The following is an 18,960-nucleotide window of genomic DNA, read 5'->3' as shown; positions in this document are numbered from 1 at the left end:
GAAAGGGGAACAAAGAGTAAGAGGTGAAGGCAAGGGTTAGGGGGGAGAGGGAGAGAGGGAGAGAGAGAGAGAGAGAACAGTTGGGGAGGAAGGAGAGCTAGTGTAGATTAGCACTGTAGAAGTCACATCAAAACATACTTTGCAAATATAGGGAAGGTACTTATATAGTACCTCATCCCCTTTTGACCTCTCTATCTTGCCAAGTACTAATAATCCAAAACCCCAATAACTTGGCCAACTTTCAGCCTTCATTACAGCACTGCAGTCTGTACCTGGATCTATCAATTTGTGATTGAATGAAGCCTTCACAACCCTTTTCATACAACTTCAAGGAATGGCATTTTGCTTCCCTCCAAATTTCCTCTTGGTAGAGTAGTATATTCCCCACTATTGGAAGAGGGGGAAAGTGAGCCTTTAAAGGCCATTTACAGCCCACCAAAAAGGTCACAATCTGTGCTTTAAGAAGCAGGATACAGAGTTCCATTGCCCAGTTTTGCACTGAAAATGATATCATTCGCTGTAAACCTGTTCACTCGGCCATTGTGGGGGCAACACTAGTAAACTTCAGCCCAGTGATTTCCATTTCACTATTTTCCAACAATCTTGGGAGTGCATGAGGCGGTTACAAGGTCCATATTGGAGTGCCATTTCAAATTTCCACAATCTCACAAATTGGTGAAGCAGGATCTAAGTCTGGATGTAGATCCACTTTGTCTTTAAGGTCTCCTATAAGAATTTTGTCACCAATATTCAGCCTGTTTACGTCCACTTCCACAGCAGTTGGGAGGAATTCAGCAGCACACAATAGATGGAGGCAGCTATAGTACTTTTTGAGCAAGCCTCCTGCAAACAAAAATTCACAAACAAGGACTTTATTAGTTCTAAATAAACCATTTCCGAATGTTTTTTAAGGTACAAATGCCACACAACGTCCATACTATTATTGGTTTACAGAGTGATAGCCACTCAACCCTAAAGCTCAATATGCAAAGAAATGTAGTTCCAAAAAATCGATAAACAAAGCTCCAAGTAAGGACACAAAATATGACCTAAGAGATAATCAATCATAGGATTTTCACCATTCTAATACTAAGAAAATTGAAATATTAAATCATATGTTGGGAAAAGGCTACCTGCTATGCCAAAGTGCGCCTCTTCCAATACATCTACATACTCATCCTCCCTTACGACCTAAGCATAATAACGTCATGGGCTTTAAAATCCCAGAGTAAGATGGTGATTGCTGAGGATGCACTTTTAATTGGTTATGGTCAAAGTAGCTTGAATATCTGTAGTAATCAAGAAGAACACATAAAAAGCATTATGGCTGGTTCTGCCTATCTGAACTGGAGCATGACAAATAGTTTTGCTACAGGATCTAATGCATGGCCAAGTGCCCAACGACTTAAATTTGTCAATTAGTTAGGAACGTACAAACTGAGTTCCTAAGCTAAGCGATGGCTTTAGTGAAAGCTTATGATTGCCATGCAGTGCTTTAGACTGAGCGCATGCAACTGGAATGGAATTTGGGCTATGCACGTGTAGACAATGAAAGGAGCGGTAAGGCATGCTTATACGGGATTGACTTGGGCTCGCTTAGGCTAGCTGATATCTACCAAACTAGGATGCAAATTGCATACAAGCAAGCCTCTTAGTTTACATTTGGGGACTAAATGTCGTGCCATACATGTTGATTGTGTGAAGCAGCACCATTGTCTCACATGCACCCTTGCACTTGGGTGCAAAGTGACACACTGGCTACATCCACAAGTGCGTAATAGTTCCCTAATAGGAGATTTTGTTGTATGCTGTGACCCCTTGTCCAAGGATAGTCAGGCACAAGCTACATAAGTCAATCTCTCAGCCTTAGGTCAAGTCGGAAAATCAGTCCTTGTTCACTAGTACCCATTGGAGAACCGTAGGGTAGTGTTTCCGTCTTAGGTTTAGGTCTAGCCTAGGATAGGAGCCATTATGGGCCCCGTGAAGAGAATGGCAGGGAAAGGGCTGTCTTTATAGGCTCTGCTATTTATGGGGCCTAAGGCTGCCTTTATAGGGCCTAGTGCTGCCATTTATGGGGCCTAGGGCTGCCTTTATGGGGCCAGCCAACCAGCCCCAAAAGCCCTATAAATAGGGGGCCTCCAGGCCCTCTTTCCTCATTCAGTTTCTCCCAGCACTTCAGCCTCGTACAGCTCCTCCTCAGGCCCCTCTGAACAGCCTGACACTCACCCCTAGTGGCCCTCTGACCAGCCTCAGCCTTTGGCATCAATTCAGCCCTCTGGGAAGGTGTTCACGCAGCACATCAGACGGGGAGTCGGGACAGCGAACGGAGTAAGTTTTGGGGTCTGTTTCAGCAGCTCTTTTCAGTCATCTTTTACAGCTTTACACAGCTCACTCTCAGCTCTATATTTCAGTCATCTCTCAGCTCTCTTATAGGATCTATCACTCCTAGCTTTCACTCTCTCACTCACGCAATAACCCTGCATTCCGGTGCACAGCACAAGCCTCTCCCTTGCCTTGTAGAAGCATCCTACATCATCAGTGTTGACAGCATCAAGGCCTCGGTATTGGTCGGCATTGCCTCTCAGGTCTTTGGGTCTGCTATACGTGTGCATAGTCAGCTCTTCAGAAGCGCATTCCATGCTCTCTCAAAGAGTGTTCTTTGTATTTCTCAGTTCTCCAAGTATAAAGCAAATTCTCCACTGATTGGGGGAGGGGCCCTCAGTGGTTACAGGGACCCAATCGGTTGTCGACACTACTCTCTCTCTACCCTCATCTCCCTTCTCTCTCTATGGTGTACAACGCTAATTCCTCGATAAAGGTTTAAGAAAGGTCTTGCTGTGAATTACACGATCAGATTACCGTTGCATGTTACACATTGTGTCAATTGCCCTTCGTGAGGTTTTGGTGAGTTGGATTAGAGAAACCAAGACCATTGTGCACCCTCGAGGCTTGGCCTATTCTTCTTAATCCTTCTAGGGCAAAAATTGTTCACTTTCCTTGCTAGTTTCCATCTTTACCAAGTGACTGTTCACAGATTTCCCTGCATACATCATCAGCCTGGACCTATTCAGGGCATACCGACCCCCCTCTTACCTTGGCCAACCTGTTCCTTGGACAGGTAGTACTCTACTGACCCTGTTGGTTGTTCTTGTCCAAAGTTGCACGTGCGGAAGCATAAAACGAGAGAGAGAGAGAGAGAGAGAGAGAGTGCGACTCAGATCTGAGGCAAGCAGCTCTTGTTACAGCATGGAAAATTGTGCACAAACTCTGTGTGTGTGTGGAATGGAACCCCTCCAATTGGGAGGAAAGGCCCTATAAATAGGTTGCCAAGTAGCTGTCACAGGGACGTGATGGTGATGGTGAAGTGTCTAAACTAACTGTCACTGAATTTGGCCTAGGGGTGCTAGGCTAGGGACATTAGTTAATGTCCAAAGGGTACCTATGATTTCATGTGCAACAAGTGTAACTTCTAGTGCTATTAGAGTGGTTCTATTCTCTAAGATCATTGGTTTAGTTCACTAGGGTCATCCTTTAAAAAATTCACCTAGTAGAGGTCCTATATACTAGGGTTATTGGTTCCAAGCATTAGGGTCATGGTTTGCCAAGTGATCGCCATAGGGGCATTAAAATCCCATGCCTTTTTTGCCATGCGTCTGTGTGTGCAGCATGTGTGGCCTCTCTGCTTGTCTTGTGGCACCTGTGTGTCACATCTGGAAGCACCTGGAAGGCCTTGGAGCCTTTCCCTTGCCTTCCTTGCTGTTCTGGGTCTTCTCCCCTACTAGAGGAGTCTTATTCTTAAGATGCGGCTCTCCTCTTGCTGTGGCTGAGGTTGATTTTGAAGCTTTCTCCGCGACAGTTCTCCTCCCCTTGGTGTTTCCTGCTGTTGGCATGCTCCCTGGGCCTGGACGCCTTCATTTTGGGCCTTTTCTAAAGGTTTTCTTGACTTTCTTCGCGACAGAAGTTCTCCTTTCTTGCATTTGAAGCCAAATTTTGTACGCCTCACTCCTGGCCTTTGTATGGTGCAAGGCGCAATGAGTTTTGAGGTGTTTGTGGCCTGAAAACTCCATTCTGGTGGACGAATTCATGGCGGATTTGCCACAGTTTGCTAGGTGCTCTCTTTTATGACCTTTGCTAGTGCTGGAAGCCAGTCAAGGACAGCTCCCTCCTACCAGAGTCTGTTGCATGCTGTTCAACCATCTTCTGGGGCTGTTTCGAGCTGAAATAGGCTCCGTTTGTTGGCCGAATTCTTGTCTTCTCCTTCTGCTTTGTGCTACTGTCATTCTTGCTAAGTTTCTGCAAGGTTGGATGCCCTACCGTTGGCCTGGGAGAGGATTGGGGCATTGGTTGTGATACTCTCTTCTTGGGGGTGCAGTGGCAAGCCTTGGGCTCGGTAATGGCTTTGATTTATGTGGATGCACTGCTTGGCATGATGCTGGGTTGTTCTGCTTGTGATATGTATGGCTACTGAAGGGAACCAAGAGAATAGCACTTGGAGTTGGTCACTTGCACAACCACGGGTTGGCATTGTACTTGGTTGCACCTGCGGGTGAGTTCAAGAAGGGAGTCCCTTGTATTTGAACTAACCAGTGAATAGATAAATACTGCAAGGTGCGCCAAGTGTTGGGGCCAACACACTGTGTATGCTATTGAGTAGGGGCATTCTAGCCTCCCTGGTTCACTGATGCTATGATGTGAATTTGTATGCCCTAAGTATTGTGTTTGGGCAATGGCAATGGCAATGGAACATGTTGGCTGTATTTTGATGTTGTGAGATAATAGTGTCAGATATATTGCCCTTTGTTAGTCAAAGGCCGGTTACAATGGTTCCGTTGCCAGGAGGGTAGAGGCACAGCCCATACAGGATCCACAAATGCATGTGGGACAGCCACTACCAGAGCCACAGAAACTAGTGGTACAGCCACTTGCAGTGCCACAGAGGCAAGGACCAAATGGGAATGAGCATGGTAGCAATGCTCAAAATGTGCAGCAAGGGCAGCAAGCCCAACCACAGTATGTGGTTCAGCCAACTCAGTTTGGAGGAGGATCTATATACCAAGAAAAGTTCCCCTACTGCCACCTGAGCTGATTCCCTTCTTCTGATCAGTCATCTTCTTTTTGCAATCTTTCATAAAATGTCCTGGCTCATCGCAATAGAAGCACTTCTTCTCTTTCTTTCTTCTTGTTGTCTTCGTCTGTTTTGGGCTTGCCTTTGCCAAGCTTACCCTTGCCCTTGCCTTTGCTCTCATCCTGAGCTATCAGCTCCCAGGCTTACCCTTGCCCTTGCCTTTGCTCAAGCCCAAACTCTGGCCAGTCCTTTTCTACACTCTAAGCCTTTCCATCCGCAGGGACCCTTAAGGTTCCATCCGTGGAGTGGTTGTTGCGGGCATGCCAATCCATAAGTCCAGCTAATGATCCACAACGAGGTAGATGTGAGATGTGTGTTAAGATGGGCATGTGTCTTAGGGGCCATGACCTCACAGCCAGCCCCAAATTCTTTGTATGCTAATGTGGGGATACAACCTGGAATGCAAGGAGGCAGTCCCAAGGTGTCTCACACTCAAGCAGTACCACCTGTGCCACCAAATCAAGCTGTGGGGGGTGCTCTTCAAGCTCCAGAAGGACCACAAGGACAGAAGCCTCTTTATTTGCAGCCCCTTGGCTATGATCATCTGGAACCCAGGCTTAAGATGAAGGATTACAAGGAGGGGGGAGCAGCAGTGAAGTTTGAGACCTTCAATGGGCACGCAAATAGGATGAAGGCTCTTACCTTTTTGCAGCAATTATTACCTTTTTGCAGCAATTAGACTTGGCTTTTGCTAGAGGTTACTTCGAGATTCCTCGTAAATCAGGAAGGTAGCCACATTCCTCAAAGGTAATGCGATGCAGCGGTGGTCTAGTCTTCTTCTTCAGGGGCAGACACCTGCTACATGGGTTGATTTCAAGAAGGTATTCTCAACCACATGGCTCACCACCAAATTTGAAGTGGATGTCATGACTCATTGGCATAACTTGAATGCTAGGGAATGCAAGAATCTAGAAGACTACAATAAGAAGTTTTGGGATGCACTTCTGCCTGTGAGCTCCTACAGAACAGTCCCCTTTTCAGAGCAGGTTGAAAAGTATTGTTGTGGTCTTCCTAAAGAGTTGAGGGACTATTGTACAAAGACACATTTCCAGCATGCCACATTTGATAGAGAATGCAAACACAGTTTACTCACTCATGCAAGGCAGAGTCTTAAGCCTTAAAAGCAACTTTAAAGAGGAGCCAAAGAAACCACAGCACGCTGGAAAAGTACCTTTCAAATCAAAGTTTGTGGCAGGTCAAAGAAGAAAACAACAGCCCTCTTCTCTCACCTCTGAAGAGAGGAATAAGTTGTTCACTGAAAGGAAGCGTTTTCTATGCAAAGAGGCTGGTCATAGGGCAGCAGATTGTCCTAACAAGAAAAGAAAAGAACCTGCAGCAACTCGGGCTGAGTCTAATCAAGGCACAAAAGAGGATCCCAGAGGCAAGAAACCCAAGCCAAGTGCTGGCCACATTCCTAATATCATTGGGGGTGAGCTGTGAGAGGTAAAATAATGATGTCAATCTAATGTGCAAGGGGGCAGCAAATAAATGAAGGGTAGTACAATAAATGTGTACCAATTGTTAAGGTACAAAGAGTGGTATGAATAAATGAGGCCCTAACATTAGGCGCCCTATGTATGTATGCAGTTTTCAGTTTTAACGTAAGTTACTCTTTTGGCTTCTCAACGTGTCTCTTTGCTCCTCTCCTTCTCTCTCTCTTTGATCTCATTTTTCAGCAAGCTTCCTCGCACTTTAACATGGTATCAGAGCAGGAAGAGTGCATGAGAGTTGGATAGAAGCGATCCCCTCGCGATTGCGCATGGTTTGACGCGAAGAAAGTTGAAAGAGGATTCCAGAAAGCGAAGATATGAAGATTTTGCGTGTTCAGCCTGTTATTTGATTAGAAAATTCAGTTTACAAGTAAGGAAAGGAGGAGCCCAAGTGAAGCGATGCAAGGGAAGAACACGTGCAGAAATTTTGGCACCCAAAAAGTAACGAAAATTAGGGTTTCGAGCCCTAAAACCAAGCGTTTTGAAATCGCATTGTAGCTGCCCTGTAAGAGAGGTCTTCAGCATCAGCATTCACCAAAAACAGTATGAAAAAGTCAGAAAAAAAATTTGGGCGAAATCTGAAAAATCTCGAAATTAGGGTTTTTTGTCATTTTGACCTTAAAAATGGAGGCGTTTTTAGGTCGCCCTTGTTCAGCAGCAGTCTATGAGGCAAAACGACCAACATTAAAGAAGAAATTCTGAAAAAAGTTTCAAAAACTTTGAAGAAAATCTCGAAATTAGGGTTTCTGCAATAAAATTGATGAAAATAAGCCCCAAATCAGAGGGGTTTTGCTTCAGCAACAAAGGAGAAGGTCCTTGCTATGAAATAGATTTGAAATCAACCCTAAAAGTGGAGAGAATCAGCCCAAGGAGGTAAAAGATCCCGGAATTAGGGTTTCTGCGCAGTTTCCAACCCTAAAAGTGATGAAAAATCAGGCCCCAAGTGGAAGAAATCAGTAAATGGATCTGAACTATCTCGAAATTAGGGTTTCAGCCCTGGTTTTGACCCCCAAAATGGAAGCAAATAGCCCCGAGATGATGGAGAAAAGATATGCCCTGCTTTTGTGATGAAATCAGCCCTGTTTGTGAAGAATTTTAAAGCCACAAGTTTTGTGGAACAGCGTGGGCATGTTGGATTGAATTTCCAGCCCATGAACGAAGTGCGAATCAGCCCCAAGAAGGTGAGAAAGCAATCAGCCCTGTTATGGCGAGAAAGTGCCCAAGTTTGATGGGTAGAAACGCCACACAAGTGACGAAGAATGAAGCCCTTGACTCCAAGGAAGAGATGCAACAGCCCGCATGGCTTGATTAAAGATCAAGCAAGAAACAAGTACATAAGAAAAGGGGCAGCCCTATGGTAGGTGAAGCCACGAAGAGAGGGCAGCCCATATGTGTTTGCAACACGTGTCAATGAATGAAGAAAAAGACCAGCCAAGAACAGCCCAAGATTGAGTGCCATGAAGGCATGAAAGTGAAGAAGATTTGCAGCCCAAAAGACCAGCCAAAGACCTCTAAAATTGAGGATTTAAAGACCCCAAAACAATAAGGTATCCGCTGCGTGTTTGAAGTATATTTTGGGGTGATTATTCTAATTTGTTGCTTGCTGTAATTCAGTCAAAATGGCGGACAGCAAGGTTGATTTTGTGCTCCCAGAAAGTGGGAAGCTTGATGGCAAAAACTATCCAATTTGGAAGTTTAAGATGAAGAATCTCTTAAAGTTGAAAGACTTGTGGGAGATTGTAGAAGGCAAAGATGAAAGGCTTGATGTGATGAAGCCAGTAATGGTGCCCAATATGACACCTCAAGAAAAGAGGGCTGAGGATAAAAGGTATGAAGAAGAACTTGAAGTTCAAGCAAAATTTGATAAAAGAGCTCAAAAAGCTCTTTGTTACATCAACATGAATGTGAAGGACAGCATCATTCCTCAAATAAGTGGTGCTACAGCTCCAGATGAAGCATGGACAACTCTTCAAACTCTATTTGAATCAGTAAAGACAAGGTTGTTGTTCCTTAAACAAAAGTTGCATGCTTTTAAGAAGGAACCAAATGAGCAAATCACTGCCTATTTGACTCGTTTGAAAGATATCACTGACCAATTGCTCTCAGTGGATGAGGTTGTAACAGATGTGGATATGGTAAGCATAACCATGAATGGGCTTACTATGAATGAAAGCAATTCACCATGGCAACATTTGGTGACTTCCCTAATGGTGAGGGAGACCACTCCTAACTTTGAGGAGTTGAGTGCTCTCTTGCTACAAGAAGAGTTAAGAAGACAAGGAAGCGGGACGAAGAGTTCCAAGAACAAAGATGAAGCATTCACCGTGAGAGGAAGACCATGGCGTGGCCGTGGAAGAGGTGGATGGAATCGAAACAATGAAAGGCAAAATCAGGGCAGGCATGAAGAAGGGGGAGATTCGAACTCCTCCTATCAAGAAAGAAGGCAATTTACCCCTCGAGGAAGAGGAGGATATAGAGGCAACTTTCGTGGAAGAGGACGCAGCTCCTACACTTCAAGAAGAGGCCCGTGTTACTATTGTGGGAAGGATGGTCATGTGGAGAGTGAATGTCGCATAAAACAACATGCACAACAATCAAGAGGGAGAGGCAGAGGCTTCTCAAATTGGCAAAGGCAAAATAGCAACAACTTTGCGGGAGAAGGAAATCAGAATAATGAAAGAAATAGCAAGGATGAGTTTTTGTTGATGGCTGATCATACAAAACAGTCCCACTATCGTGGGGAATGGTATGTCGATTCGGGTGCCACAGCGCACATGACCGGCAATGGTGATTGGTTTTCTCAGTATGTTGATGAAGAAGGCAGTAACAAAGTGTTTTTGGGTGATGATTCCACACAAAACATTCACGGATATGGCGACATACCTATCAAGCTCAAAAATGGTGAGATTGGTACTCTTAAAAATGTATTGTGGATTCCTAATTTGGCAAGAAATTTGCTTTCTGTGGGCTGCATAACAGATCAGCACATGAGTGTTGAGTTTTTCAAGGAGTACTTCATCATAAAAGACCTCAAGAATGAGGGAAAAGAAGTTGCTCGTGGCATACGCAGCAATGACAGGTTGTACAAGCTAATTACTATGAGTGACCAGCAAGTATTGATGTCTCAAACGGAGCAAACCTCTTAGCTTTGGCATAGGAGGTATGGTCATTTAAATATGAAAGCACTTAAGTATTTATTTGACAATGGCATGGTCACAGGAATCCCAAAGATTGGTGAGATACCGGGTGTATGTGAGCCTTGTGCCTTGGGCAAGCATGCAAGGACTCCATTTCCAAAAGCAAGCTCATGGAGAGCAACGCAAAAACTTGAATTGATACACTGTGATTTGTGGGGACCGGCTCAAGTGAATTCACTTGGTGGATCACGTTATTTTATGTCCCTTATTGATGATTATTCACGCAAGTGCTGGCTGTATTTTCTCAAAAGTAAGGGTGAAACTCTTGATGTGTTCAAGCTATGTGGAAAATGAAACAAGTATGAAAGTGAAGACTCTCCGCACAGACAGAGGAGGTGAGTTCATGTCAAATGAGTTTGATTTGTTATGCAATGAAAGTGGTATGTTTCATCAACTTACTACAGCTTATAGCTCTCAACAAAATGGAGTAGCGGAAAGAAAGAATCGCACTGGGGTGGAAGGAGCACGATGCATGCTCAAAGATTCAAGATTGGGACGTAAGTTTTGGGCAGAGGCTGTCCACACAGCCATATATTTGCAGAATAGATCTCCAACAAAAGCGCTTGATGGTATGACTCCTGAGGAAGTCTATTATGGTAAGAAACCAAATGTGTCTCATCTTCGTGTGTTTGGATGCTTGGCATATGCTCATGTGCACAAGCAAAACAGGCAAAAATTGGATGATAAATCAATTAAGTGTATCTTTATTGGATATGCAACATGTTCAAAGGCTTACAAACTTTATGACCCTGTGAGTCAGAAAGTTATAATCACACGTGATGTGTTGTTTGATGAGACAAAGAACAGCGCTGATTTTCATTTGGTGGAAGAAGATGAAGATCCCCTCATTTTCTTTGAGGTTGATGAAGAGACGGGCGACAAGAAAGATGAAGGATTCAAGGCAGCTCAAAACAGGCCAGCAAGTATCAATGAAGGCATTCCGCCTCAAGATGTGCATGAAACAGTCCCAAATATTCCAAATGTGGTTCCCATGGATGGTGTTGATGCAGACAATCCACAAAGTGTGAAGAAATTGCCCAGATGGTATATTAAAACTATTGAAGATAGTAGTACTTTGGAGCAGGCTGAAAGTGGCAATGATGGGCTGAGAAGATCACAAAGAATCAAGGACAAAGGTACGTCACATGTGAACTTTGCTTTGATGGCAAAAGTTCTTTCTAATGATGAACCCACTTCATTTTCTGAAGCAATCAAAAACAGCAAATGGAAAGAAGCAATGGAAGAAGAATACTCTTCTATCATGAAGAATAACACTTGGACACTTGTTGAGTTACCTCATGGGAAGCAGGCCATTGGTACTAAGTGGGTTTTCAGGATCAAGTACAAGGCAGATGGCACCTTGGACAAGTACAAGGCAAGGCTGGTTGCTAAAGGTTATGTGCAAAAAGAAGGGATTGATTATGAGGAGACATTTGCTCCAGTTGCAAAAATGACAACCATACGATTGGTTTTGGCAGTGGCCACTCATCATGGGTGGTCTGTCGCACAAATGGATGTCAAGTCTGCCTTTCTCAATGGCATTCTTGAAGAGGAGGTATATGTGCAACAGCCCCAAGGCTTTAAAATCAAAGGCAAGGAGAGGCTTGTGTGCAAGCTTAAGAAGGCGTTGTATGGCTTGAAACAAGCTCCCAGGGCATGGTACTCAAGGATTGATGAGTATCTCACAAAGAATGGCTTCATGAGGAGTAAGAATGACTCCAACCTTTATGTCTTTCATGAAAATGCAGATTTATTATTGATCATTGTCTATGTGGATGATTTGGTAATCACAGGAAGCAGCACCTCATTGATTAAGCGCATAAAGAAGAGCTTGTCAATTGAATTTGACATGAAGGATTTGGGACAGCTTCATTACTGTCTTGGTATTGAAGTTTGGAGGCAGGAAAACAGTATGTTTCTTACCCAATCCAAGTATGTGAAAGATGTACTTGAAAGATTTGAAATGACTGATTCAAAAATAATGCACACCCCCATGGAATTGAATGAGAAGCTAACCTCACGTGTAGATGAAAAGAAAGTGGATGGCACAGGTTATAGGAAACTGGTTGGCAGTCTCATTTATGCTACTATCACGAGGCCGGATATTTCATATGCAGTGAGTGCTCTAAGTCAGTATATGGCAGATCCAAAGGAAAGCCACATGAAGGCAGCAAAGCGGTTGTTGAGATACATGAAGGGCACTTATAATTATGGTCTCGAATTTGTTGCATCTTGTGATTTATTGCTGGCTGGTTATTGTGATTCTGATTGGGCCAGCAGTGTTGATGACAGAAGATCTACCTCAGGATATTGTTTCTCACTTGGCTCTGGAGTTATTTCATGGAAGAGTAAGAAGCAGCCCACGGTTGCTTTATCCTCTACTGAAGCTGAGTATATTGCAGCAAAAAGTGCCGTTTGTGAAGCAGTGTGGCTGAGGTGCTTATTGGCTGAAATACATGAAGTACAGGCAGGTGCAACAGTGATTTATTGTGACAATCAAAGCTGTATTCAGATTGCTAAAAATCCAGTATTCCATGCAAGGACGAAGCATATTGAAATTCATTATCATTATGTTCGTGAGAAGGTGCAAGCAAAGGAGATAGAGCTGGTTTATTGCTCTACTGAAGATCAAGCAGCAGACATGCTTACTAAAGCATTGTCTCGAGATAAGTTGGAAAAATTCAGAAACATGATGAATGTAAAAGAGAACAGATTGATCATTAAGGGGGGGTGTGAGAGTTAAAATAATGATGTCAATCTAATGTGCAAGGGGGCAGCCAAATAAATGAAGGGTAGTACAATAAATGTGTACCAATTGTTAAGGTACAAAGAGTGGTATGAATAAATGAGGCCCTAACATTAGGTGCCCTATGTATGTATGCAGTTTTCAGTTTTAACGTAAGTTACTCTTTTGGCTTCTCAACGTGTCTCTTCGCTCCTCTCCTTCTCTCTCTCTTTGATCTCATTTTTCAGCAAGCTTCCTCACACTTTAACATGAGCATGATGAGAAGAAGACAGGGACGTGCAGAGCATGGGGCTGGGATCAACATTGTCTGTACTTCTTTGACTTAGGGGCCAAAGCGAATTTCATAACTCTTGAACTTGCAGCTCAGTTGGGTCTTCGACCAGAGGAGATTGGCCCTCTTTGTGAGGCCAACATGGCTAATCTGGAGCTCAGTACCCCTGTCACTCCTATCATAGGGAAGCTATGGATTCACATTCAGGGATATGTGGATTATGAGGATTTTTATGTGATGCCTTTACCTGAGTGTGATGTTTTGCTGGAGATGCCTTGGATGTACCGTGTTCATGCTATTATCGATGCACATGATAAGAAGCTTACCTTGACTTATAGGGGTAAAACCCAAGTTATAGATGTATACATGAAAGGGGAATTAGTCCCAATTGTATCCACTTCGGCGATTTCTTCCATAATGAAAAAGCATCTTTTAGCGTATTTAATATTTTGTAAATGAAAAGGAACCAGTAGAGGATGAATCTAATTTCTCCAAGCTGGAAAAACAGCAAACTGAGTTTTTATTTCAGTTTCAAGATTGTTTCTCAAATGCACTCCCAAAGGAGTTACCTCCTGAAAGGCCAGAAGATCATACCATTGACATCATTCCTGGCAGTTCTCCACTAAACCAACAACCATACACGGTTAATGTGGCACAATAGGAGGAGATCATGCGCCAGGTGAATGAATTGCTACTACAGAATGGGCTGATTCAGCCAAGCTCTTCTCCATATTGTCCTCCCGTCATACCAGCGCAGAAGAAGGATGGATCTTGGAGAATGTGTATCGACTATAAGGCTTTGAATAAGATCTCTATCAAGAATCGATTTCCTATTCCACGCATTGATGACATCTTGGATCGATTAGAGGGATCAGCCATCTTCAATTGACTTGAAGAGTGGTTACCATCAGATACGAATCACGCCCAAAGATGTACACAAGACTGCCTTCAGGACTACTTTTGGGCATTATGAGTTTCTTGTCATGCCATTTGGTCCGACTAATGCTGCTGGTACCTTCAATCGCATGATGGACCGCATTTTCACAGAGCACAGAAAGTTTGTGGGAACATTCTTTGATGACATTATTGTGCACTCAAAAGATGAAGAGGAGCATAGGCAACACCTGGTAGTTGTATTTGCAGAGCTCAGGAGACACAAGTTGCTGGTGAACACGAAAAGGAGTGAGTTCTTCTTGCTAGAGATCCATTTCCTGGGACACATCATCTCACGGGATGGGTGGACCTTGCCAAGATAGAGGCAATCAAGAATTGGCCTCCATTGAAGAACCTACATGAAGTCCGTAGTTTTCTTGGCTTGTGTTCATATTACAGACGCTTCATACGCCATTTTGCTGAGATAGCTTCACCTTTACATGCTTTGCAGAAGAAGGTAGTTCCTTTCCGTTGGGGGAAGAAAGAAATTGCAGCATTCAATGAGCTGAAGGAAAAGTATGCTCTGATCCTGCTATCATTTTGCCAGACTTGCGAAAGCCTTATGTTCTTCAATGCAATGCAAGCGGCAACAGTGTTGGTGGAGTACTTATGCAAGAAGGCAAAGTGGTTGCATATGAGAGCAGATTGCTTCGAGATGCTGAACACAACATGAATGTGTATGAGCAATAATTGGTAGCTGTAATACATGCTCTTACTGTATGGAAGCACTATCTTTTAGGTGTTTTATGTGCAAACCGATCATCAATCGCTGCGATACTTTCTCACTCAGAGAAAGTTGTCAAAGAAGCACATGAGATGGGCAAACTTCCTTTCCATTTTTCATTTTCAGATTGTTCATGTGGCTGGAAAGAAAAATGTAGTCGCTGATGCACTTTCCAGAAGGCCACGTACGGAAGCTATGTCCAAGAAACCATCGGTATCTGCAGTTACTAGTGCTTATCACAATGAGCTAGATGCCACGAAGGAGCAATATGCTGCAGATGATACTTTTGCACGTATTTATGATCAGCTTATGGAGGGCAATCGGCATGATCATTATACACTCAAGGAGGGATTCAATATGATGCATGGTAAGCTGTGTGTGACGCAGCCATTGAGGCATAAGGTGCTCACTGAAAGTCATGCCCCACCGTATGCAGGGCATAGGGGTATTGAGGCTACAATCGAAGCAATGGAGCACTACTTTTATTGGCCTTCTCTACGGAAGGATGTTGAGGCTTATGTTAGGACATGCATCACTTGTCAGAAGGTGAAGTATGACAAGCAGAAGCAGCCCGGTTTACTTCAGCCTTTGCCTATACCAGATAGACCATGGCAGAGCATTGCTATGGATTTTATTTTTTATCTCCGTCGCACTCCTTCTGGTCATGATGGCATATGGACTATAATTTGCAGATTTAGCAAGATGGCTCACTTCATTCCAGTGAGGAAGTTTTACAGCCAAGCAGATGGCAAAAGAATTACGTATGCCCTTCAACGCAGTCAAGACAAGTAGAAAAGAGCTGCAAATAAGCATCGCAGGAACTTAGTCTTCATGGAAGGTGATTGGGTATTGCTGCGTTTTCTTAAGGCACGCCTCATGAGCAAGAAAGGGAAGGTAAAGCTGTACACCAAGCTGAATATGAGATACTACGGGCCCTTTCAAGGTCTTGAGAAGATCAATGAGGTAGCTTACAGGCTGAAGTTACCTGAGAAGTGGACAATCCACAATGCTTTCCATGTTAGCTTGTTGAAGCCTTTTCATGGAGAAGTGCCACAGGATATGCCAGTTGAAGAGCAACCTAAAGTTGATGAGCAAGATGAGGTCTTGATTCCTGCGCAAATTGTGGCACATAAAGATCGAAAGGTTAACGATAGAGTTGCCAGACGCTATCTAGTGAAGTGCAAGAATTATCATGCAAACGATGCGATCTGGATGGAAGAGAATGAATTGGCAGATTCACCACAGGTTCTGCAGCTCTATCTTGAGGCATTTGGTCTCGAGCCTACTGTGGTAGCGGCTCATTCCCGTTCAATAGAGCACAGGTCTGGAGCATTACCAGATGCTCATGGGGGGGGTAGCACCTCCGCTCCCATAGTGCAGACAGGCTCACAGGATATCTAGAGGTCGCTTGGTGACATTGTGGTTTCACCCGAGGCACTGATGGTGACAGTGTTTCTGCGGTGAGACTTCTATGATGAGTGATCATGACACTCCAAACGGTTGATACACTACCATATGGATGGATCTGCAGTCCTGTTGTATATGCAGATCCATACATATGGTAGTGTTTTGTACTTCATGTGATGTTGTACTATGGATTATGGGCTGTTTATGCCTATTGTGATACCCTTTTCTATTTGCTGTAATTTTGGGACAACAAACAAGATAGTTTGCTTTTTCAAGAGGGGGGTATGTCACGGGGACGTGATGGTGATGGTGAAGTGTCTAAACTAACTATCACTGAATTTGGCCTAGGGGTGCCAGGATAGGGGAATTAGTTAATGTCCAAAGGGTACCTATGATTTCATGTGCAACAAGTGCAACTCCTAGTGCTATTAGAGTGGTTCTATTCTCTAAGGTCATTGGTTTAGTTGACTTGGATCATCCTTTAAAAATTAACCCAGTAGAGGTCCTATATACTAGGGTTATTGGTTCCAAGCATTAGGGTCATGGTTTGCCACGTGACCCCCCTAGGGACATTAAAATACCACGCGTTTTTTGCCATGTGTCTGTGTGTGGAGCATGTGTGGCCTCTCTGCTTGCCTTGTGGCACCTGTGTGTCACATCTGGAAGCACCTGGAAGGCCGGAGCCTTTCCCTTGCCTTCCTTGCTGTTCTGGGTCTTCTCCCCTACCAGAGGAGTCTTCTTTTGAAGATGGCAAATTTTTGCAGCTCTCCTCTTGCTGGCTGAAGTCAATTTTGAAGCTTTCTCCACGATAGTTCTCCTCCCCTTGGTGTTTCTTGCTGCTGGCATGCTCCCTGGGCCTGCACGCCTTCATTCTAGGCCTTTTCTAAAGGTTTTCTTGACTTTCTTCGTGACTGCATCTGAAGCCATATTCTTGGACACCTCACTCTTGGCCTCTGTATGGTGCAAGGCGCACTGAGTTCTGAGGTGTTTGTGGCCTGAAAACTCCATTCTGGTGGACGAATTCATGGCAGATTTGCTACAGCTTGCTGGACGCTCTCTTTTATGACCTTGGTTGGTGTTGGAAGTCAGTCAAGGACAGCTCCCTCCTACCAGAGTCTGCTGTCTGCTGTTCAACCATCTTCTAGGGCTGTTTTGAGCCGAAACAGGCTCCGTGGTTGTGATACTCTCTTCTTGGAGGTACACTGGCAAGCCTTGGGCTCGGTAATGGCTTTGATTTATGTGGATGCACTGCTTGGCATGATGCTGGGTTGTTCTGCTTGTGATATGTATGGCTACTGAAGGGAACCAAGAAAATAGCACTCGGAGTTGGTCACTTGCACAACCACGGGTTGGCATCGTACTGAGTTGCACCTGCGGGTGAGTTCAAGAAGGGAGTCCCTTGTATTTGAACTAACCAGTGAATAAATAAATACCGTGAGGGGTGCCAAGTGTTGGGGCCAACAGGTGTCACTGTGTATGCTATTGAGTAGGGGCATTCTAGCCTCCCTTGTTTTGTATGGTTCACTGATGCTATGTTGTGAATTTGTATGCTCTAAGTATTGTGTTTGGGCAACGACAATGGAACATGCTGGCTGTATTTTGATGTTGTGGGATAATAGTGTCAGACATACTGCCCTTTGTCAATCAAAGGCCGGTTACAGTAGCTGACCCAGGGGCTGCCATGCTGCCGACCCAGGAATAGTCAACCGACCCAGATCGGGTTGGTTGACCCGACCTAGGTCAGGTCGACTGACCTGACCTGGTCAGCCGATTGGCCAACCAAGGTTGGGTCAACTTGGTGGCCTGCCCAAGCCCTGGAACAGCCGCAAATACAGATACAGCCCCAGATACATCCTGAAACACATACAACCCCATATACAGCCTGCAACAAGCCACAAATACAAAGAAAATGGTACTCCTTTCCAAAGCTGGGGGTGGGCACACCCACATAGAAGCCCTTACTCATGAGATGCCTAAATCTAAGACCCTCTCTGCAGCTCATAGTGAGCACAAACTCCAAAGAAGAAAGTTGATGAAGATGCAACTACGGACCCTCTAGCACCACAAATATTGGATTCACCTCGGAGAGCGCACCTGATAGCCCGGTGATAGGACAAAACCTGTATCAAGTTTTTGAGCACTGTATATAGCTGTGGGTAGGCACATAGCTGTACGTACACATCTAGGGTAGGTGTGGGCTTTTGGCATTTGTGGATTTTTCTTTCACAAGCATGATGGACTGATGTATAGTTTTTTGAGACAATAAAGTATGTTTTGCAGGGACTTCATGGGAAATGATGAAATGCAATGTGGTTGTACCAGACTTCCAAAGCAAGGGTGTCCAGTGTGTGATTAAGCGAAATGTTTTTGGGGTCACGTAAAGTCAAGTCATGAAGGGTTTTTTTAATATTTTCCTGAGTCAATGTGCACTGGGGTCATGTAAAGTCAAGTCATGAAGGATTTTTTTTAAATTTTCCTGAGTCAATGTGCACTTGCATGTTACAGGAATTTGATATGTTATGGTGTCCATGTCAAAGGGCTTTTCATGTGTGTGTACGGGGTTGCATGCAAGCTTTAATGTGCATGCTAATGTGTGTGGGAATTGTGTGACTAAAGGTTCAAAATATGCATTTAATGTGATTTGGGGGAAATGTCTTGAGAGTGGTAAAATGTCACTGATGAGGTGGCAAATTAGGCTGATTGGGAAGGCATCCTGCTCATGCAAAGGTGGCTACGTGATAAATGAAGGGGAGCTTCTAGGCTGTGAGCCGGAGCTACGTGGAGATGGCGGCTGGGAGCTGATTCGGTTTTACGCTTGAAGGATCTACGATGCAAGGGGGGCTCCGAAAAATGAAGGCTGGACGAAGAGATGGAGGGGCTCTCATAGATAAAAAGAAAGTGTGTGCGTAAGTGAAAGGCTGTGTGAAGGTCTACGTACGTGACGGGATGAGGAATTTCGACTGCATGCTTGGCATAGATGGATTCCAAGTGCTCCGTGATGACGAGCTATGTGGTACAGTCAGCGCTTACTGAAGTCTTGTAAGGACTTGGCTGTAGTAGATGATGT

General features: G+C 44.3%; 1 protein-coding gene across 1 annotated transcript in view; it reads right to left on the bottom strand.

Moving 5' to 3' along the window:
- Positions 1 to 217: 217 nt before the first annotated feature.
- LOC147879839 (uncharacterized) overlaps positions 218 to 18,960 on the bottom strand; it is a 42,724-nt gene continuing 23,981 nt past the window's right edge. Inside the window, exon 3 of the mRNA XM_087372102.1 lies at positions 218 to 843. Within this exon, the coding sequence (XP_087228228.1) occupies positions 650 to 843 (194 nt within the window). The 3' untranslated portion in view covers positions 218 to 649. The remainder of the gene's footprint in view (positions 844 to 18,960) is intronic.

Source organism: Dipteris shenzhenensis, chromosome 33 (genome assembly GCF_047967505.1).
Source record: "Dipteris shenzhenensis isolate YYH24624 ecotype China chromosome 33, Dip_SZ_1.0, whole genome shotgun sequence".
Classification (NCBI taxonomy): domain Eukaryota; kingdom Viridiplantae; phylum Streptophyta; class Polypodiopsida; order Gleicheniales; family Dipteridaceae; genus Dipteris; species Dipteris shenzhenensis.
Note: the sequence above shows the minus strand (reverse complement) of the source record. Positions and strands in the feature narration are given on the sequence as shown.